Source organism: Oreochromis niloticus, linkage group LG11, assembly GCF_001858045.2.
Source record: "Oreochromis niloticus isolate F11D_XX linkage group LG11, O_niloticus_UMD_NMBU, whole genome shotgun sequence".
NCBI classification, from domain to species: domain Eukaryota; kingdom Metazoa; phylum Chordata; class Actinopteri; order Cichliformes; family Cichlidae; genus Oreochromis; species Oreochromis niloticus.
This window is the reverse complement of record NC_031976.2, coordinates 20,365,063-20,387,490: the sequence shown is the minus strand read 5'-3', so window position 1 is coordinate 20,387,490 and position 22,428 is coordinate 20,365,063. Positions and strand designations below refer to the sequence as shown.

Sequence of the window (22,428 nt, the reverse complement as noted above, 5' to 3'; positions counted from 1 at the left end):
CAGCTTTTTCAGAAGGCAACTCCAGCGTTAAGGCATCCACACAGCATTTTCACAGGAAATGCAAATTTTTTCTAGTTTATATTGTGTTGCATAAACTGGAAAATCCAAAGTTCATGGCAAACCGAAGCCTCAGAGTCCATAAAAGAAGAAAATATTAACTCATTACCTCTTAATGAACACTGTACACCCAACTGAGGCTGCCTTGCTTTGAAGTTAGGAAGACGAAGCGCTAGCATCTTTAAAATATCAGTTTGGATACTAGTTTATAGGAAATTTTAGGCACATGCCCCCTTCCTGATTTCTTGGGGTTTTTTGTTTTTGTAAATGTTTCAGTGATGTTGAACATGACTTTTGTACATTTGTTGGTGCGACAGATCCACAAATCAAATTTGAAGTCATTTTAACACACCCAGACCTTCATTTATTGTATTTACAGTTGTGGACAAAAGTTCACATCCACTCATCGTGGGGATGAGTATAATTTTGAGCTTTCTATTGTCTCTGAGCTTTTTTGTTTTTCCCACTCTCCAGGATGGAATGATTGTGCAGAATTACTATAGTAAAGTGAATTTTGGAGGCTCCACACAGGCTCCAATATATACAAACAACCCCACTAATGTTTGGTTAAATGTGCCTTAGAAAGTTGCACTTCAACCAGACCCCTTTGGTAACCATAAACGAGCCTCTGGCATCGTTTAATCACTCCTTGGCAGGATTGGTAGAGCCCATTTTAGTTTGCTTAAATTCAGGTCTGTGCCAGGAAAGCAAAAATAACCCAAGTTTTCAATAGGACTGAGGTTTGTGCTTTGGGACAGTCGTGTCATAAACTTAATGTTAGCCTGCTTTATCCGTTCTAAACCAGTTTTAATCTGTGTTTGGCATTATTGCCCTGGTCAACCATATAGTTGTTGATTTGAGATGAAGTTGAATGTGGAGGTGGTTCTGCTTATTCATTAGTCCAGCCAATTTATGCAGTATTAATACTGTCACTGACAGAACAGAGCATGATGGTACCACCACCACACTGGTTCAGTGCTAATATATTGTTTTTGGGTTTGAAAGCCTCAACTTTACGCTTCCAAAGTTTTGTTGTGGTGGGTAAATGGCTCATTCTTCTCTCGTCTGACCAGAAAACTTTTCTCCAGGAGACATTCACTTGTCCACATGGGCGTCTGCCATTTTCAGTTGAGCTCAAAGGTATTGACTTTTGAGCAGAGGCTTTGGCGCCCTCTCAGTCAATAGTGATGTAAAACACACCTAACTGTGGACAGTGGTGCTGGTGTTCCAGCAGTTTCCAGTTCATGGCAGGCTTCAGACTTTGTGGTTCCTGGGTTGTTCTTGAACACCTTAACCAGGTTCCTCTCATCTCACACTAATGGTTTGGGTCTTCTTCCAGTTCTTGGCAAAGTGGTGACGCAATATTAAAGGCCTCAAAATTACCATTAAATTAATGCCCACGATGAGTAAATGCAAACTTCTGACTACAGCTGTTGTAGGCATAAACTCGTCAGTCGGTTCATCATTATCGGCAGGACCGAGCAGTGCAAACTCATCTTTAAGATTATCAGTAATTACAAACATGCTGGGCACACAGATGTCGTAGGTTCGTGTTAGCTTAGCCTTATGTAATCCTGTGTCACACCCCACTGACAGCGAAGCTAATGTGTTTAACTTTCCTCTCCCAGTGTGATTTCAGCCATTCTGTTTGGTGCCATGGCCGTCGGTCAAGTCAACTCCTTCGCTCCAAACTACGCGAAGGCCAAACTGTCTGCTGCCCACATCATGATGCTGTTAAACAAGGAGCCTGCCATTGATAACCTGTCAAAGGACGGAGACTGTCCGGTACATGACGCAAAGCCCCGCGCACCAAACATGGCTTTAGAAAAGTGATATTTTACCACATATCTAACTGATTCTCTTCTTCCAGGACCAATTTGATGGTAATGTGACCTTTGAGAGGGTCAAGTTTAATTATCCTTCACGTCCTGATGTACCCATCCTGCAAGGGCTGAATCTGAGTGTGAAGAAGGGAGAGACTCTGGCCTTGGTGGGAAGCAGCGGCTGTGGGAAGAGCACCACCATCCAGCTGCTGGAGAGGTTCTATGACCCGCTGGATGGGAAAGTGGTGAGAAAACAACTGCACGCCCACGCTCTGTGCACTACCTCACACTGATGCCTCTTCACCTACTGACAGTTGGGTAATGATTAGCTGCCCAGTGCTTTCCAGTACTCTGCTGTCCATGTAACGGGTGCTCTTATCTGGATTACTGCATAAACATTTATCTGGTTGAGAGGGAAATGAATACTGTGCCTGTTGTCTCGCGGCCTGTTGTCACATGGCGTTTTTAAACACCATGTGCACCATTGCAGGTTTTCTAGTACATTTGTGTTTGTCACTTAAAAAAAAAAAAACTCTGGCAAAATAAGTCATTAACTGAATTTCTACATCGATTCAGAATTGATGTAAAACCAATGATCAGAGTTAACTTTAAGTAAGAAGTGACAAGTTCTTCAGCTAAACAAGCTTTTAGCCATTAACAAATCAGACATTTCCTTCAGGGCTTGGTGATTAAAACGATGTTGCAAATATCAAATGAATGCTCAGTCCATGTGGTAAAAAAGACACAAGCGTGCACCACTGCCTGAGCCTATTTGTGCTACTCTTTCTCCTTCAGGTGTTGGACAAATCTGATGCCAAAAACTTGAACATTCACTGGTTGAGGTCCCAGATAGGCATCGTCTCCCAGGAGCCCGTGCTGTTCGACTGCTCTTTGGCTGAAAACATTGCCTATGGAGACAACAGCCGCAAAGTCAGCATGGACGAGATAGAAGCAGCGGCCAAAGCAGCCAACATTCACAACTTCATAGAGGGTTTGCCACTGGTAATGTCATTATACTATTTTATAGAACATTCCATGTAAAGATAAGGGTCAAATCCAGCGTCAATAAAACAGACTGGGTGGATAAAGAGGTGGTCAAAAAAAGCAGAGTCAGGATTACAGCAAGAAAGGAGGCTGAAACACTGAATCTAACCAAAGGTGGAATCTGATGTCCAACTTTGTTTTTAATGCTTCACAAATCTGCCTAGAGCTCCCTCTGCCCAGCTATCACAGGGTTTTACTGTGAGGGAAGTTCAGTACAGCCAGGATGTCTTTGTGTTGCCCTCAAAACCTAAAGCCTTAGAACGAGTCTCAACTTTATGCTGTTTCTGATTCAGGCTGTGCACACTGACACTTGATGGCTGCTATAAAATGATCTCTGAGTGTCACCTACTGCAGAGATTTTTATCATATCACATGATGATAAAATGATGATAAACATCTAAAGAAGATTAAAATGTAACCATAAGAGGAAACACTGCTGCAGATAAAATAATAGATGACTACAAGAAATCATTAATTGATGATTTATTGCCTAGAAAGCTAACTATACACTTCAAGTTTGTTTTTTTTGTTGTTTTATGCTTTCTCAGTACTGCTGGTTTTTGAGGCGATGTTTCATATTAGAAACAAACGAAGATCAATTTAAATTTGAAACTTCTGAAATTTCTTCGATACACTGTTTAAGGCTCGTCGTCCAGAAAGCTCAGATGGTATTTCTTTTGCTTTTTACGTCCTTTAAAATGTTGAATTTGCTGCTTGTATTTGACAAGCAGTTAACTGGTCAAAGTGCTCTGGTCAGGAGGCAGACTGAAACTTGATAGTAATGTGGTGGTTTCAAAGCATTTTGCTGATGAACTGTAGACTAGATGCTGGTCTGTGGTTTTTAAGGGTTCTGGGATCTTGCCACCAATTTAAAATCTTAGTTTAAAAACATAAAGCACTAATCAAAAAGCACTATACAAACTGTTGGGTTTGCTGTCAGTATCGAGTCATCTTTGAGTAATTCTTTCAGCCCTGTATTGTATTATTGTAGGGTCTTTACCTTACAATAGGCAACTGTTGTTATTTAGCATTGAATAGAGCTCCATCTTTTTGTAAGGGTCTCGTGCCTTTCTGTTTCTGCTCAACTACATTAACCCCCAAGATGAACAAGGTTGGGTTTATAACATTTATTCCACTCTCGTGGACCTGAAATATTTTGTCATGATAAAGCTGTAGATGAAAAGTTGGTGTGATTGCCCCCAGGTTTCTTTAAGATGTTGTAAAGATAAGGCTTCATAGGTCAGATGGAGATGCTGTAAAGGGGACCATTAGTCAGCTAAAATGAAAAATTGTGAAATGCTATGCGAAAGTTACAGCAACAATGCAAGTCTCCTAAAGAGGCCTTTGTGAAAAACCTTTGTTGAAAAACCTTTGATCAGTGTTTTTACTGCTGTGATAAACAAACTTGGTGGCGCTTTATTTTTCCACCTGCAGGTTGAAAAGCATAACTGGGATGGAAATGGCAGCTCAGACAGAACACAATTGGTGTAGCAAGGTGGATGCTGTGGAGGTTGGGTCTAAAGGGTTTATTGCTAAATCTACAACTAGGCTCCTACAGAGAGTGGGGGTGTGAGGGCAGGTCTTTCAACGAGCAGTCAAGTCACTCTGAGGGTGCTGAACGAAGCAGCAGCTGGTTGTGGATCAAGAGACAGGAGTACAGCTAGGCTGGGACATTAAGGGGTAATAAAAGGGGGCACATTAGGAGGTGTCATGGGCATAAAATCAATGTAACACTGAGGACAGTGACCACCTGACAATCCCAGTGAAGTGGTTTACCTCCTCTCCCATTCAAGACACCAGAGGAATCTGTACTGATTACTGGAGGCCTTGTATCATTAAGCCTTATAATCAGTCAACAAATGTGAATGCTAATCATGCAGGAGGCCAGCTGAAGATGAATGTGTTATTGTGCATGTGAAAATGATTTCCTGACAGCGTTTTAATAACTTGGCAATAAATGTAGCATTTATTATTAAACCTCAAAGTACACTTTCAAATTTCAAGTACACTTTAAGAAATTTGTCAGCTGTGAGGAGTGATTGAATCCATGCTTTGTTTTGACCATCTATAGTAACACAACTATGCCCCCTCATTGTTTTGTTTTGTCCCCCCCCATGAGCAGAAATATGACACGCAGGCAGGTGATAAGGGGACACAGCTGTCAGGTGGTCAGAAGCAGCGAATAGCCATAGCCCGAGCCATCCTCCGCAACCCCAAACTGCTGCTACTGGATGAGGCCACTTCTGCACTGGACACTGAGAGCGAGAAGGTGAGCACATCTTTCCATTTTCACCTGTAATGCTTGTCAGGGAGATTAAGTAAATGGTGAGTAAAGTCACCAGCTTATACAAACGACTGCTGCAGCTAAAATCCACACGCAAGAAAATGGGAACAAACTCAGACTGGGGGGAAATGTTGGGCTGAGAGAGTTCACATTAAACTTGAGGATGGGAGGAATACAGGAAAGTAGCCATGTTGATAAAGATGACAGCTCTGGTTTAAATTGAAACCATTGTCAGTGCTGAAAACATTCATTGTAGGAGCTCTTATGAGGCCATGCTCTCTCTGTAGGTGGTGCAGGAGGCTCTGGACCAGGCCAGCAAGGGCAGGACGTGCATCATCGTGGCCCACCGTCTGTCCACCATCCAGAACGCAGACCGCATTGCTGTATTCCAGGGAGGAGTCGTGGTGGAGCAGGGGACGCATCAGCAGCTGCTGGCAAAGAAGGGGGTCTACCACATGCTTGTCAACAGACAGATGGGACACGGTGATAAATAACCCATAGTGTCCATAATGTTGAGAGTTCTGGATTATACACTGGTGCCTTGGATCATCACTCCTCCCATGCAGCTTCAGACAGTGGCTCCTGTGGCTTAAACCTAAATGTATAAAGTCTGTTTTGTGCGTACTCACTGTTGGTGGATACAAGTTGATTAATGTGTGCTTTTCCTGCTCAGCTAAGCGGCAGATTTGGCTTTTAAAGAGCCTTTTTGTGCAAGTAGGAAAAGTGACCTTTGAGGTAGATATTTTTACTTGTAGGAACACTGGAATTAAAAATGGCTGCATTCTTTTTCTTTTTCTTTTTAAATGGGCTAAACAAGTAAATGCAATGACCAGTCCTCTTTGTTCGTTTGTCTATGCCAGGGGTCGGCAACCCTGGGCACGCGCGCCACAGCTGGCACACGAAGGGTTAACTGATGGCACGACCATAGCTGGACTGGCCATCGGACATTTGCTTGGTGGGCCGATGGTGATTTTTCATTTTTATGGGCCGATGATTTTTTCTTATTTATTTTTTTTTGTAACGGTATAAACAATGAAAGGTGGTGGATTGTCCAGATGCTGGCCGGTGTGTAAAAATAACTCAGTTGTTTGTGGAAGCTCTGCCATAGCCACCACCAGAGGCCAGCAGGTGGATGAGGGAAAGGGGAGGTAGGAGGAGGAGAGACCCGAGGGGGCCGCCGGTCCGAGTGTCAGGTGAACTGAACTTCAGGTAAGAAGTTATGACCTGCAGTCTGTCTGGGTCAGATATAAACCAAGTTTAGGTGTAGTTTATTTTCGTTATGCTGACTTTTTCGTACCGTGTACTAGCTAGCATGACGGAGTTTCTATACAGCTGGGCGGGTGCTATGATGTTACTGATAGTGAACTTTATTTTATTCATAAGGTTAGTTAGTAGAGTTGCCAACCGTCCCGTAAAAAACGGAATCGTCCCGTATTCAGAGAAAATATTACGCGTTTTGTATTGAGCTGAAAAGGAACGCAGTTTGTCCCGTACTTCAGCTAGAATGGAAAAGACACAAAGGTGGAGTTCTTCTGTCTTTACGCTGTCAGCTGCCTCTTCTTCTCTCATTCTCTCCCCCTCCATCTCCTGTTGCTACTTCAATCATGAAACTGATCAATGATCAGCTGATCGGCTTTTCTGACACAAGTCCCGTCTGTTTGTTTATCGCCCACTTTGCGCCAGAAAGAGGAAACCAGCGGATGTCGTGCTAAATAACAGCAGCAGGTTTAAGCTTGATCAGCTGTTGTTAGAATTTATTTAATATTAATTTCTAGTATCAGTTGATGTTTGCTGGAGCCACAGCTGTAAAAGCTGCTGGTCATGATATTGGTTTGGATATGTGGTGAGAGGGAAACATGAAGATGAAACTAGGAGATGTCCTTACTGAATCATCAGAGCTGAACAGGTGATGGAGAAACAGGTTTACCTTTTAGGTGACATGAATGAGTTGAAGGGAAGTTATGAACTGTTTCTGAGAGACAAATAACACCAGCATCCTTTTCTAAGTAGCTGACAGCTGGTAACTGTGCATATACCAATAAGACAGTGTACATCACTGTCACAACAGCGTTTGCTTTCATTCAGGCTTTATGGCTTTAATACCTGGTGGGCCAGTCTCTAGTCAAAATGCCCGGGCCGATTTTTTTGTCCTAGTCCAGCCCTGGGCACGACACACAGTAAATTAATCTGAGAGGGTGCATTAAAAAATAAATGGCCGGGCCAGCAGTGCACATCACAAATTAGCTCGCATAGAAATATTAGTTATGCCGCTTCTTAATGACGGTATCTTATCTAACAACCCCAACTACCAGATTCAACTTGTAATTGTCTAAAAATAACAGCCTACCAGTGAGAGGGACGTTGCTAGCTGGCAGTTTTTTCAAGTGATGTTGAAATTTCCACATTCCGACACTTCAAATGCTTCAGGAGCTGTCACTACCTGACAAGTTTAACTGTCTTCAGAACATTGCAGAGGCCTTATTGACAGTATTTGGCTCTACATATCTATGTGAGCAGATTTTCTCTCACATGAAGAGTGTCCTCAGGTATCTGTCTGAATGCTGGACACTTGGAGACCTGTGTCTCCACTTGGAGACCTGTGTCTCCAAGTAGGAGACCAGAGATCACATTAACATGTGTATCTCTGTATTAACAAACATGCCATATTGGCCCAGTTTATTTTTCTTATCATTGGTGTGAGGAGACCATAAATAGCATTTGCATTTTCTGTTGTACAGTTCATTTGCTGTTATGGAGTTTTTGTTATGGATAAAAAGTGTCTTTTTTTGTTTCAAAATAGCTGATAACTATTCGCTGATAGCTGCCAACATCTGCGAACAAATATAATGCTATAAAGTTGTTCTATATAGTGTGTAACTGTTAATATAGAGCGTTATTAAATTTATTGCTAATGCGGTCATATGGCACATTGACTTCTGAGGAAATTTTAGATGGCACTCATCATCAGAAAGGTTACCTACCCCTGGTCTATGCACTGTGGTTTTATGCCTCTGAGGGGATCATCACTGTCTGGAGTCAGTTTTGGGTAAAATCTTTAATATTTATACTGTAAGTTATGACTCAGTTCAGCGTCTTGGATTGAGTTGGAGGACCAAAGTGCCTGAGCAGTTAAAGCCTGGGAAATCCTGCACAAATGTTAATTTTCATTTGCAAAGTTTCTGTGGAATTCACTTAAAATGTAATTTTGTTTCTATTTTTTCTTTCTTTTCTTTTTTTTTTTTAAGAGGACGTGCTGCTTTGTAACTGTTAATGTTTTATATTCAAATAAAGGTTAAAGCAAGTGTGGACATCTTCGAACTTTATTCTCAGAAAATTTGACTAAAAATTGACTACAGCTTCCCTCAAAGTGGTACAATCACAGTGAAATTTCACCTTATCAAAGCAATAATCACGTTGGTGTGAGGCTCCAAATGTAGAAAGTGTTTCAACAGATTTTTACGTCAGCCACTCTTTGAAACCCAAAGTAAACACCGTCACCAACATTTGGACATGAAAATAAAAACAAAGTTGCATAGTGTGTAGAAGGAAACGGTACCTCGAGAAACTGGAAGTCAAACCTTGGCTTTAACAAACTTACACGAGTCATGCCTACTTCTCTCTTTTAATGAGTTTAAATTAGCCCAGTGTGTGCACTTCATGTGATGGGGTACATTCACGTCCTCTTGTGGTATTCAAGTGCATTTCCTTTATCTGTAGGCACTGTTTTGACAAGACGATCAAATATTTGTCCAAACAATAGTCAGTAGAAGCTTGTTTCTGCCATCCATTAGTAAAAATTTCAAGTTCTTTAAGAGTGAAGTAGAAATGTTGAATTAACTCTGCAAAAGCTTCAGAAACGAGCTTCCATACACAGTGTTACGATTCAGTAGTGTTTAACTTTACTCTGCTTCAGTTCAAGCCTAACAGCTCTTTCCTACGATTACTGGCAAAGGGCTTTTTCACAGTGAAAACTAAGGCAAACAGTTAGGAGTCGTTCGCCACTTAGCGGTTAACATTTTATCTTAAAATGTGGAATAATACTGTCAGGATTTCAAACTAAACAGTCAAAATAAAAATGAACGTTAAATCAGGAAGGAAAAAAAAAAAAGAGTACACACCCAAAAGAACAGTTTACGCAATGTTAATGACTACATAAAATCTTGAGTAATTTACGTTTACATTAAAAAAAAAAATACGAGGTACAGAGTCTGCACCTTTTGCATTGATTCCCCCAGAACCCCAGAACTGTAGTGTAGCCCACCAGACTGGACGACAGCACGAAGTTACCACCACCGCCACTGCAGACACAAACACAACAATCACAGACAGAAACCTGATGCACTGGCTTTGCTCTGCAGCAGCTACTCTGGAGAAGCAGATTTCTGGATACTGCACTGTACTGGGATTTAATATTTAATAAAAATTATTTCCAATAGATCTTATATTATAAACTAGTAGATCAGACATGTAATTTATTGCTTTCATGTGATAAATCAGCTCTGGGTGGCGTACCTCTTTGCGTAAAGGGGATCCATAAATAATTCTGGGGTTGGAAGTCCCTCCTCCTTGGCAATAAGATACAGCCCCAGAAGATGCCTGTCAAAACCTGGCAACAATATCACACGACCGCATGAAGTAGGGCATAAAAACTCAAAGAGACTACAAATATGGTTCTTTGTGATGTCAGCAGCCTTGGTTCAGCCCGCAAGTCCTACATAGGGAAGCTGACGGGCTAACCGATTTTGTACAACAGATAAATGTAGATGTTGAACAAAAGCAGATTTTTACTGGCTCAGAAGAGTCCAGTGGGGGATGTAGCAGCTCCATTTTGCTCAATCAGACAAACAAAAATTAAGCCAACAAGTTTAATGACAGAAACAAAACTACCAGTGATCAAAGTCATTGTTTTATTGATGATACTTTGGCCCTACACCTCTATTCTGCACACTGCTTGTAGCTGCATGTCAAATCTGAGACTAAAACGGGACACTTCACCCTACAGGGCCAAGTGTAGTCAGGAAAAAGCACGAAGCAGGAATCACAAAGTGAACTAACCTTGTCCTTCCTGTGCTTCAGCCATCAGGTCGTTGTGTCTACTGAAGGCTTGCAGCATGGCCTTCCAACTGACGTCATCCTGAGAGGAAAACGTTTAGGTCGAATATGAGATTGCTTCTTCTCTCACCTGCTCTTCTGTGATTTTCCCAAATACTGTCACACACTCACATTGCATGTGGGGTGAGCTTATCAAAGGATAGCAGATGGTGTCATGAAAGTCAAAGGCAGTCCATCGAAATATTAAGAGTGTGACTTTGGATTTTTTGACTGATAAGTGTAATTAAACAAGGATAATACGCTGTGGGTCCTGTATATATGTGCCATATAAGAAATATGGCACATGTCGCAGGGCTAACACACATGCACAGACAATCATTCGCACTCACATTCACATCTATGGGCAATTTAGAGTAACCAATTAACCTATCCCCACGAAGGCCATGTCCACACTAATAAGTTTTTGTTTGAAAACGCATCTTTCTCTCCGTTTTGGCCTTCCGTCTACACTAAGATGGTGTTTTGGTCAAGGAAAACGAAGTGTTTTGAAAACGCTCTCCAAAGCGGATACATTTGAAAACGCCGTTTTTGCGTCACAGTGTGGACAGCGAACCTGGAGCCTTTTTGAAAACGATGACACATTTCAGTCAGGAATCTGGAGTACCCGGAGAGAACCCACACAAACACGGGGAGAACATGCAAATTCCACACAGAAAGACACCGGCCTGATGGTGGATTTGAATCAGGACCATCTTGCTGTGAGGCAACAGTGCTAACCACCTTGTTTAGCATTTAAAATGGATTTTGCCATTAGAGTTTTTCAGTCAAAGATTCTCTGTTTTGTTTCCAAAAACAGGTTTAAATGAAAATTCGTGGATGTTAACCAAACCCAAATCATACCCCCTCATACCAGATCATTCACCAGGGATTATTTATCTCTTAGCATCTGCACAAAGACTTTCAAAATAAGTGCTTGTGTGGAAGTTCTCACACTTAGAAATAGCAGGATTGTAAACATAGTGTGCGTGCACTGTGCTGTGTGACAGTTTTACAAACTTACCATCATGAGCTGGTTGTATTCATACAGCACTCACAGTAGCCGCCTCGTTTCTTTTCTCTGTTCTTCTTTCGTCCATGAGCTCTCTCCTCACTTACTGAGGCTTTCACACCTCTGTTTCCAGAGTAGCCGAGAGGATTAGCAAATGAAAAAAAAGTTTAGTATTTTGAAAAACTCTTCATGAGGGCATTTAAGACCTTTTGAGCAGCTCCAGCAGTACCATTTACAATTGCATGGTTCAGAACTTTTCAGACCCAGAGCTATGATCAGAGATAGCCTTACACCTATCATGGGCATGACTGTCATGATATTTTCAGGCTTTTAAGGATTTCCTTGATAATTTTCCACGGTCAAATGATTAAAATACCATGACATTCATGCCCATGATGACCTGATATTAGTTTTTGATCAATTTACATAAGACACATGGGGAAACTGTGACTGCACTCCATAGCATATTTAAAATGTTTAAGCAGCACTCGGTATAAAATTGCTGGGGTTAAAGTGGCAAGAAAATTTTTAAAAAGGAAGGGGACATACCTTTGTCCCTGCTGTTTGTTTGCAGGAGGATCCTACATATAGGATTTTCACACCCCACTCCAGGGCATTTGACAGGATCTTGTTTACTTGAATCCTTTCCTAAAAACAAACAAGTGTGTATTAGCAGAGCAATTAAAAGCCCTCAGTAAATATCATTCATGTTGACAAAACAAACCTGCTCTTTCACTACTTTCTCCACCAGAGACTTCCCTCGGCTTGTAACAAACTGCAAAACAACAACAGATAATGCAAGAGACAACTTCGTAACCATTTCCACGTTAAAAGGTGCTATGTTATTGAGTTAGTTTTTAAATTGAACAAATGTAATATTATTTATCTGAAGCTTTGTCTTTTATGAACGTTACAGCCGTCCAATTATCGATAGCTTCAAAAACAGAGGTGTTGATGTGAAACGGAATACTCTCCAAACCTGGCAACGCAAAAAATACGCAAAATGTGGCGTTTCACCACTATTATCAAACTAAAGTAAATTATACGAAGACAATTATATCAGTACATTTTGTCATTTACAATAACTTTAATGTAGTATACATGCACGTTTAGTGTCATTTTATCTGAAGGTACAAAAATAAATACAATTATTAAAGTCAAGGAATGTGCTCAGCTGGAATTTAAATTATGTCATCACGCGCTGTTGGCGTCGGGAACTACCCTGCTGCAATTTCACACGTGTTTATGCTTTCAAATACCCCCCCCCACACATACACACACACACACACACCCACACACACATGTAACTTCAGTTAAATCGACTGTGACAGCGAAAACTAAATTGTGTTTTTGTTGATGCTGCTGATAAATAAATTTGGTTATAAGTGTTTTTTTTTAACACTCTGGGTTTGTTAAAAAAAAAAAATCACCATTCCTTCAGCTTGTTCGTGGCCAAAAGTGTCCATGTGTTATGTTTTTGTTTCTTTGCTACTTTTTCTGCATAAAGGTTTATTCATAAATATAAAATAGTCATTACTTTTTACATTTTTAATCCTTCAAACACCTTTTTCTAGTACAATGCACTTGTTTGAAGACAACCTCAAAACTCACCATTTCATATATCAGCAGTGCTACTGGAAATTATTGTACAGTGGTCCCGCTATTACGCGGTTCACCTTTCTCGGACGCGCTGTTTGGCTGATTTTTTTTTTTTTTTTTTTTTTTTTTGTTACCATAGCGACCAGAGAGCATCGACGCTCTCAATGTTGTTGGCGCATTTCAGGAGGACGCTGCTAATAAAGTTACACAATTACACAGCTGAATTCGCGTTTATTATTATATTTACAAAATGCCACAGTTTTTGTCTTTGTCTGTATCATTTTATTTTGTTGTATTTATCCACGACACCTTAAAGGCCGGTCCGTGAAAATATTGTCTGACATTAAACTGGTCCGTGGTGCAAAAAAGGTTGTACAGTACAGAATGCGTTTAGCTTGTCGAATTTATATAAATCTTCGATCGCTAGCAGTGTAACTCTGAAGTGCTGTACTGTATGTTTGTAAGTTTTCTCCCCAACAAACACAACAATGCCGACGAAAAGTTTTGCACGGTTTCATTTTATAATACTGGACTTATGTTTCTATGAAGGTTTGAAGGTTTGAAGAGTGTTTAAACAAAAGAGAAAAGTGTGAAAATGTTCATGCCTGTCTGAGAAAAGTGTATAAAGCATGTACTGAGGGGTTTTACAGTCTTAAAACATCTATAATAATTGTAAAAACTAAAGTTGGCCACTTCGCGGATTTCACCTATACCGCGGGGTATTTTTAGAACGTAACACCAGCGATAAACGAGGGACCGCTGTATTATTAATAGTAGAGGCTGGGACATCTAATTGACTAACATCAACATTGATTTATTATGCACTATTATTTTTGTTCAAGGAGAGCAAAAAATATAAAACAGCTTGTTCGTTGCCAAAAATGGCCACCTTTTGTGTATGTTCACAAAATGCTGTAAAATGTATATTTATTAAAACATTTATCTACTTTTACCGACTTGACTCTTTAAATTAGCACCAGTCCTTTTCATCAAAACCAAAATTTTATCTACATTCTTTTTTTTAACTCTTTAAATGTCAGTTAGGCTCTATATTACCAGTAACTTTTGTCATGGGTTCAAAATATTGGGGATGGATACAGGAGGAAAACCAAAATAACAACACTGGTCCGGCCAGGTCAAGTCAAACGATGATTTTAATGAACACACGTGTGGGAGATGAACACTGCACGCAGACAGCATAGATCTCTCTCCGAAAACCACACAACAATAGTTTTTATGAAAATCAGGGTATTGGAACGCCCCCTCATGCGTAAAGTAGGTACAATACAATCAATGTGTACAACTTTTAACACATTAAAAGAACATCTTCTTCTTCCCGAGGCCAGATCCTTCCCAGTAATCTTCTAACTCTGCTTATCCCCTGGAACAAATAGTCTCTCCTGCAAGCATAATCAAACAGCTACAAGGCTTTGCAGATTGTTATTTAAATATTTGAACTCTCCCCTCCACATGAGTTTAACTACTGCTTGTGTGTGTGCGTGTGTGCCTCGACCTCAGCATTCACTCTGTCTATAAGGACAGAGGCCAACTCTTCATGTGTGCAATAACCTAACTGAAACCATACATGTAATATGTTGAATAAATGTTCTAATCAAATGCCACTACTCAAAGCTTAATAAAAGGATATAAATGAATAAAGGATCATGATGAATAACATGGTATATGTGTTTTGTAAGCATGTGCGGCCTTCTACGCTCTACGTCACTTCACTCAATAGATCAGCCAGACATCCCGCTGACTGTAGCTTTTAACCCTTACTGACGTGAGCACAACTCCATAATAAGCACCAAGCGGCAATATGTATAAAGATGATCATGATTACACCTGCAATGAAAGATTATATGATTATACCAACACCTGTAAATAGAAGATTAACATGAGGTTATAACAATCACTGTAATACAAACGTTAATGTAATGTCAATAGCTTCAATAAATGCTTTAATGCAGTGCTTATTATATGATTCTGATGCAATGATAAAATAACAGTAAAATACCTCCTCTCACTTTTCAGAAAAAAAGGTGATAAAGTCCTAATGGTTTCATAAATCTTCCTCTTTTTTTCATATAAGCATCGGGGACAAGGCTGTCTTGCAATTGTTGAGGTCACTAGTGTGCGCCCTATTTCTTCCAGGATCACTCTTCATTTGTAGGTTTTAGTGGACTCCTAGTACTGTGAAGTGGTTTTCATGGGACAAAGGCATTGTATTCCAAGATCTGGGAGATTGTAGAAATGAGCAGGAATGCCCGTATTACGGTGGCTGGGAAGTGCAAATCACATTTACAACATCAACAACAAAATAACATTTCCGAAAAAACTTCTACATTAAAAAAAAATAAATAAATAAAAAAAATTGACAACAAAATAACATTTCAGAAAACACTTTTACATAAAAAAAAAAACAAATTAACAAATCCAAAAATTAACAAGTGGCTCTTGATGGAAAGGGATCGTCTGAAATACCGGAAGTGACTAAACGATTAGGCTTACTCCATATTTTTAGTACAGAAAAGTGATTTGTAGTCAGCTAAACAGCTTTTCAGAGAAGTAGTGTTCAGTTAATGTTTGAAGAGATTTTACAAAAGAGTATGGGTGAGATAATGATGTTCAGATTTTTAAATGTCACGGGGATTTTCTTAAGAGAATATCCAGGCCTTAAAACCGTCATGGTCCACACTCCAACCCAGCAGGTGGCGGTAAAGCGCCATTAAATTAGCGACAGAAGAAGAAGCAGCAGCTAAACGCTAGTGATGTGAGATACCACTGATTTCCTTTCCGATCCAATACCAAGTAAAATTCAGGGTGGTATCGACGATACTGATCCGATACCAATACTTTGTACAAAAACTTAATGTTTCATTGTATTTCATAATACAATATATAATTGCATTATGTAATTGTAATAATAATATAATAATATAGCTTCATAATGATTACAGGACATCAGACTACTTGTTCTCATTGCTTAATAATGCAGAATAATCATATAGAAATAAAAAACCTTAAGTTGTGCGTTATTTGAGCATGTTGCCTGCCTGCAGCACTAAAGGACTCCGCGAGAGACGTCTGTCTCGCCCTAGCAGCACCTGTCCCTCTCCTCCTCTTCAGTTCGCCTCAAATAAAGCTCATCATATTCTGTGATATGATTTACTCTGAGGTGTTTGACAAGGTTAGTGGTGTTGCCACAGCACCTCACTATCTTGCCACATGTATCGCAAACCGCGTCTTGGCTGTTTGTGGAGGTAACATCCACACATGACTCTGTTTACGCTCAGCCATTGTTGTGAGCGCACCCGCCGCCAGGGGCTGCGACGCATTTATACAGTCGTGTTTCTCATATGACAATGAAAGGCGTAAGAGGAAGTAGTTCCTTCCAATTTAGACGATCCAAATGATATAGTTTCTTTCCACTGCGTTGCTTTTAATGGGAAAAACTACAAATTTACCCCAGAGTACTAAAATATTGATATTTTAATATGAGAATCGATTCTAGAACATAAATTACTGGTATCGGAAGAATCGATATTTCAATATCGATCCGCACACCACTAGTTGGAAGGACGGTAACGCCATAAGAAACATGCTTAAAAGCAGTTTAAAAGAAAAAGGACGGTACAGAGACAGATTGCGTCCGGATGCGAAGAGACGGTACTTGCAGAAAATAGCGTGCATTGGAAATGTGGACCCGTATGAAATATGGCAGTGGAGTATAAACCCTGAAGACCTACGCTATTGACGTAGCCTGATATATTTTCGTACCTTGTCTGTGGAATCAGCGCGTACAAGGTGAACCAGTTTCGCAATTATAAATCTCTGGAGGGACACATCCAATTCACCAAAGATTGGGTACAAGATTTGTGAGTACGTCGTCATTCAAACAAAGGTAAGTCAGCTTGAGTACTGCGAGTAAAATGCGTTTGATTTTCCCCCGAACATTCAAATTAGTGCAAGCATAGATTCATTCATGAAGGGGAAATTACAGTGAGAACATGTGGAGGCTCTGTTAGAGGGATAACATAGTGAGTTCAGTGCATTGATGTGATATTGTCCTGAAGGTTTTAGTTATTCTGTATGGTTAAAGAAATTGCAATGATTTATTAATGTTTATTATAAATAATCCTATATATATCTTGCTTCCGTGTTTGTGTCCTGTGTCACTAAAAATACATTTTATTTTAGTTTTATACATTGATTAATGACCTGCAGAATCTCCTTATCATATTAGGTTTCCATAATTGTCACTTAAAGTCCAACTTTATGCTTTCTCCATCTTGAAAGTGATTACATCCTTGCATTACATACTTTAGGTTCATTTTCTGCAGGCGGGTTTCTGAAAGAGAACAGGCAGATTTGGAATATAACTTGCAGCGTTCTATAGATGGATACATTAAAAAAATGAAAAATTACATGTATGTGCTAACTTTCTAAACACTTTGTTACATTTATGATAAAGTAGATTAAACACATTTGTGTCAGCCTTGGCTCATTAAAGTTCTTGTCTTTAGATGAACTGTGTATGTTTCAGGTACTGCAGTCTAAAAGACTGAATGAACCAGCATTGCAGCCATGGGTCATTGTGAGCATCACAGGGAAGGTTGAAGCCGCCCACTGCACCTGTATGGCCAGAGTCGTGGAGACCTGCACCCATGTCGCTGCTCTTCTGTTTAAAGTAGAAGCAACAGTGCGGATCCGTGGCACAAGAACTGTTACAGGTGAACCTGCATACTGGGTTTTGCCTGATAATATGACCAAGATACAGCCAGAGGTTGGCCATAAGATAGACTTCTCCTCTTCAGCTGCCCCAAAAAAGGCTCTCAATCAAAACATAAACAGACCATCCGTATTGAAAGGTAAAAGGAGCCGTCCTCAAAAAAGAAAAATCCCACCTGCTACTGTGGAGGAGTTGTCACTGCTATTGGATACTTTGCTGGAACACAGTAAAGCTGTGGGTTGTGGGAATGACCCATAGTGTTTTATCTAGGGGTCTAGATTTATGCCTGAAGCGCGCTGCCATGTAAATAATTTGCATTTAATGAATATGTACTGACTGAGTACCACTGTTCAAAAGTTGAATAAAGAAACAAACAAATTTTTGCCTTTTTTAAAAAATTAAAACCACTTTATAGAACATCACATCAGTTACAATGTAGAATCCATGTCATTTATAGTTTACAAATGACAAAATGTTTACACAAAATCATGACAGTGTTTACATGAATATCACCCACTACTAACACTACTTAATTTACTGTATCTTTTGAAAAATTACCGCTATCTATACAGCACAAGACTTAAGAATATTTAACAAGAGCAAGTTTCATTTTTCCCTGGTTTTACTACCACACTGTTCACCAAAACGCAGCAAACCTTCACCATCTTATCCAGAAGGGTCACCTCTTCACCCTCACATGGAAGAAGTAATCTGATTGGCATGGTGGTATGTTTGAAGCAAGGATTTCGGAGTGCCCCTTATGTAGCGCTGGAACCCAGTCACGATGTGTTTCATCCATTTCATAGGCTGGTTTCCCTGCAATAATGCCAAATAATTAGCAACTCTATAAATAGAACGTAGTTCTGCAAAATCACTCATTAGAATGTTTGTTCTAATTTGCTATGACCTCAGAGCGCATTGAAAATAAAACTAATAGGCTATAAAGAGTGATATGAACATATTTAGAACTTACCGGAATGAAAATGTCTGGAGCACACCAACAGATATTTGGAGATGGAAGAGAACTGGATATCAGCTCGTCTCACAGCTGCTATTCAGACTAGACGCCTTCTTTTGGTAACATCCAATACATGAGCTGCCTCGTGTTGCTTCCGGGTGGGGAAAGAATGAAAAGATAAATCATGTCAGCAAACGTCTAGATACTAACTTCTCACAGCGCTTCGTTACATTTATTACCCTGACGGTGCTCGCTGCACTAGATAAATGGAAAATGTTTTGCCCGTTTTGTGGCGTTAGCTTCAGCCTCTTCACTCCTTTTTGTGCATCCCGCATTTAGTAGTGATGTGCGGATCGATACTGAAATATCGATTCCTCCGATACCAATCATTTATGTTCTAGAATCGATTCTCACATTAAAATATCGATATTATAGTAATTTAGGGTAAATTTGTAGTTTATCATTAACAGGAACACAGTGGAAAGAAACCGAGATGCGGTTTGTGATACATGTGGCAAGAAAGTGAGATGTTGTGGCAACACCACTAACCTTGTCAAACACCTATGACAAGCGTATGTTGAGGCGAACTGAAGAGAAGGAGTGGACAGGGACAGGTGATGCTAGGGCGAGACAGACGTCTCTTGCGGAGTCCTTTAGTGCTGCAGGCAGGCAAGACGTTCAAATAGTGTACAACTTCAGTTTTTTTATTTCTATATGATGAATTCTGCATTATTAAGTGATAAAAACAAGTAATCTGATGTCCTGTAATCATTATGACGCTATAATTTGAGATACAATAAATAAAATAAGTTTTTGTACAAAGTATCGGTATCGGATCAGTATCGTTGGTACCACCTTGAATTTTACGTGGTATCGGATCGGAAAGGAAATCAGTGGTATCACACATCACTAGTGATAAGTCACGCTAGGATCTTCCTGTTGGAACTTTCAAAATAAGAGCTTGTGCAAACCGACAGGAAAATCACAAATATTTAACACAGTTATCTATTTATATTATATTATATTATATTATATTATATTAAGTATTGTGCAAAAATCTCGAGCCACTCTAAAATCTATAAAAAAAAACGTCGTATAGTTGTCAAACTGTGTTATCGTTAGAATTTTTAATGGTTAAACTAAAGAAATGGAAATAAATGAGTTTTTGTGACAGGCTGCTAGTAAGAGTGCCTAAAGATACGATTTATAATTGATTATTTTCTAAGCTGTTACCTGTAAACACAACACTGGTTCATCCCTTGAGTTACATGTCTTTGTAATTCTTGCGTTATTCATTTGTCAGTGTTAAGTGCTTTAAGAAGCAAAAACCAATCCAATGAAAATGGTCAGCATCCATGTGTTCTTCTTCTTTCTTCTTCTCTGTTTGGGTACAAAGGATGGACCGAGACAGAGTTAAAAAAAAAACACAAAAAACCCCCCAAACAGCCAACGTCCAAAGAAAAACCCTGAAATAACTTCAGGAAGCCTATTAGTCAAGATCACCTTAAAATTACAAGACGCTCTGACTCCTTTATTATTAAATATAATGAAGAAAGTGTGTTATTGTAATTAAGACAGAGCTATAAATTATTATGTGGAAAAGATATAAACCCGAAAGTATAACCGAATAATACAAAAAAAACAAAAAACAAAAAACAACATTTTCTTTTTCATCTCTGGTCATACTGGCTGCACATAAATAAAATACTTGTTTGTTGTTTTAATAAAGATTTCCTTTCAAAATCCCCTTGCCTGACCTCTGTTTCTGTGTATCATCCGACCAGATGATAGACTGAACTTCTGTGTGTGTAACAGGGATTTCATACCATAATCATGAACGGTATTACTACAGTGTTTTTATATTTATTAACATCTTAAAACTCACATGTGCTTCTGTTCATGTTTCCTGCAGGCTCTTATAATGATCTCTTTCACTTGCGTCGAACGGGGGAGGGCGCCCTCTAGTGGTTTTAAATGAAAACGGCAGACTCTTCCTTTTCACCAAAATCCCATCCATGCGCTCTTCTTCGTTCTTCTCCTCTGTTTCCTTCTTTCCACTTTCTACATAGCAGAGTTGAAGGAATGACTTGTTAAAAAGGGTAAATAAAGACCACAGATGCATGATGGGTTAGTCCTTTGGGTCTGGACCTCTCACACTGGACCATGAAGACCTGCTTACAATGACACTTTCCATAGGCAGGGGTTTTTTTTGGACGCGCTTTGTTTAAGGGCGTTTTAGCATTTGCACTTCACAGAGAAACATTTTACATTTCACTTACAACACTAAATGAACGTTCAGATGAAGGACAAAGCCCCTACAATCAGTAAATCAGTATACATCAAATATCACGGAGTTCTTTAAAAGGGATTTCCTTCTAAATCTTTTAAAGTGTGTCTGTTTGTCTACATATTGAGTATTTTAGGGCTCACATACTTGGACAAAACAACCTGCAATCCTGTAAAGTAGTTGTATCAGTCATCTACATACACAGGAGTAGCTGTGATATGATATAATGCTCTATAACGATCAGTCATTGAGCCTTTCTCTGGTGTCTTTATGTACCTTAGTTTGAGGGACCTCTTTGTGGTTCTTTTTTTTGGGGGGGGTGGGGGGGGGATTTTGTGTGATTTATTTTAAGCAATTTTTTTGTGTTTGTTTGTTTGTTTGGTTTTTGTTTTCTTTTTTGAATCACTGGTGTCTTAATGAATGACAAACCTTATCTGGACAGTAGATGCTGCTGCTTTCTCATAAGCCTACCATAGAGCATGTTTTTAAGAATACTTTCACTTTCCATACTTTTAAGAAAATCTTAAACAGTAAAACTGCCTTTTAAAACACTTTAAAACAACTTAATAGGCTTTTTCATCCATTGTGCTTATTAACATTCTGTTGATTGTGGAAAAGTTCAGTTTAACTAAGCTTGTTTGCTATGTATGACTTGTAAACCATTTATTTTTAGGATCCCTGAGCTAATTTCCATCTTAATATGATGAGTAATTGCAATGAGTAAACATCAGGAACAATATTTCATGGACTTCCAAACAAGTCCACTTATAGGTTGTCAGCTTAATTTGCCTCAGAAAGTAAAGGTGCTGTGGATAAACCAATGTGAACCTTTATTCAGGTTGATGTCACAGTCAAAAGAGCAAGGTCCATGAGAGAACAAATTTGTCTGGTCCTCATGCAGGTGATTCAGAGAGGCAGCTGGCAGGTAGACAAGATTCCTGGAAGGTGGAGTGGGCAGGTGAGCTACAGGTACATATTTTTCCTTACAGGTGGAGTAACCAGCTGGGAGGATTGGTTAAACTGAACTGAAAGTGTCCATTAATTATTTTAAAGCAAAAACAGTCCAAAGAAAAAGGGCAGTTCTGCAGGCTTTAAGTGGATCACTGTTGAACAGATTTAATATGATAATTATTATTTTGAGAGGCCTACAAGCCGGTCCTTAAATACAATAATACGCTGCCAAAAGTATTCACTCATCTGCCTTCACATGCACATGAACACGAGTGACATCCCATTCTTAACCCATAGTTATTATGATTTCAGCCCACCCTTTGTCACTATAACAGCTTCAGCTCTACTGAGAAGGCTTTCCACAGATTTAGCAGTGTGTTTAGGGGAATTTTTGACCAGTGCATTTGTGAGGTCAGACACCGATGTTGGACACCGATGTTGGACGAGAAGTCAAGCTCTTACACATCTTTACGAACCTTGCTTTGGTCACTGGTTACAGTCATGCTGGAACAGGGAGGGGCCATCCCCAAACTGTTGCCACAAAGTTGGGAGCATGAAATTGTCCAAAATGTGTTGGTATGCTGAAGCATTAA

General features: G+C 39.6%; 1 protein-coding gene and 2 long non-coding RNA genes across 4 annotated transcripts in view; 2 read left to right on the top strand and 1 right to left on the bottom strand.

The window, feature by feature from the left end:
• LOC112841651 (multidrug resistance protein 1) overlaps window positions 1-22,428 on the top strand; it is a 74,467-nt gene that overhangs the window by 22,931 nt on the left and 29,108 nt on the right. Inside the window, exons 24-28 of one of the 2 annotated variants that reach the window (XM_019364490.2) lie at window positions 1,686-1,842; window positions 1,928-2,125; window positions 2,676-2,882; window positions 5,047-5,193; window positions 5,496-6,118. In XM_019364490.2, coding sequence (XP_019220035.1) covers window positions 1,686-1,842; window positions 1,928-2,125; window positions 2,676-2,882; window positions 5,047-5,193; window positions 5,496-5,702 — 916 coding nt within the window. In that variant the 3' untranslated portion in view covers window positions 5,703-6,118. Of the gene's footprint in view, window positions 1-1,685; window positions 1,843-1,927; window positions 2,126-2,675; window positions 2,883-5,046; window positions 5,194-5,495; window positions 6,119-22,428 lie in introns of those variants that run through there. The other variant, XM_019364492.2, reaches the window with a different exon arrangement.
• Window positions 8,182-22,428, bottom strand: part of LOC102082960 (uncharacterized) — a 58,911-nt gene continuing 44,664 nt past the window's right edge. Inside the window, exons 6-7 of the long non-coding RNA XR_003222211.1 lie at window positions 9,721-9,814; window positions 8,182-9,506 (exon numbers count right to left, since the gene is read on the bottom strand). This is a non-coding gene — a long non-coding RNA (uncharacterized LOC102082960). The remainder of the gene's footprint in view (window positions 9,507-9,720; window positions 9,815-22,428) is intronic.
• Window positions 16,507-17,908, top strand: LOC112848213 (uncharacterized). The gene is made up of 2 exons (XR_003222214.1): window positions 16,507-16,811; window positions 17,454-17,908. It is a non-coding gene; the product is annotated as an uncharacterized LOC112848213 (long non-coding RNA).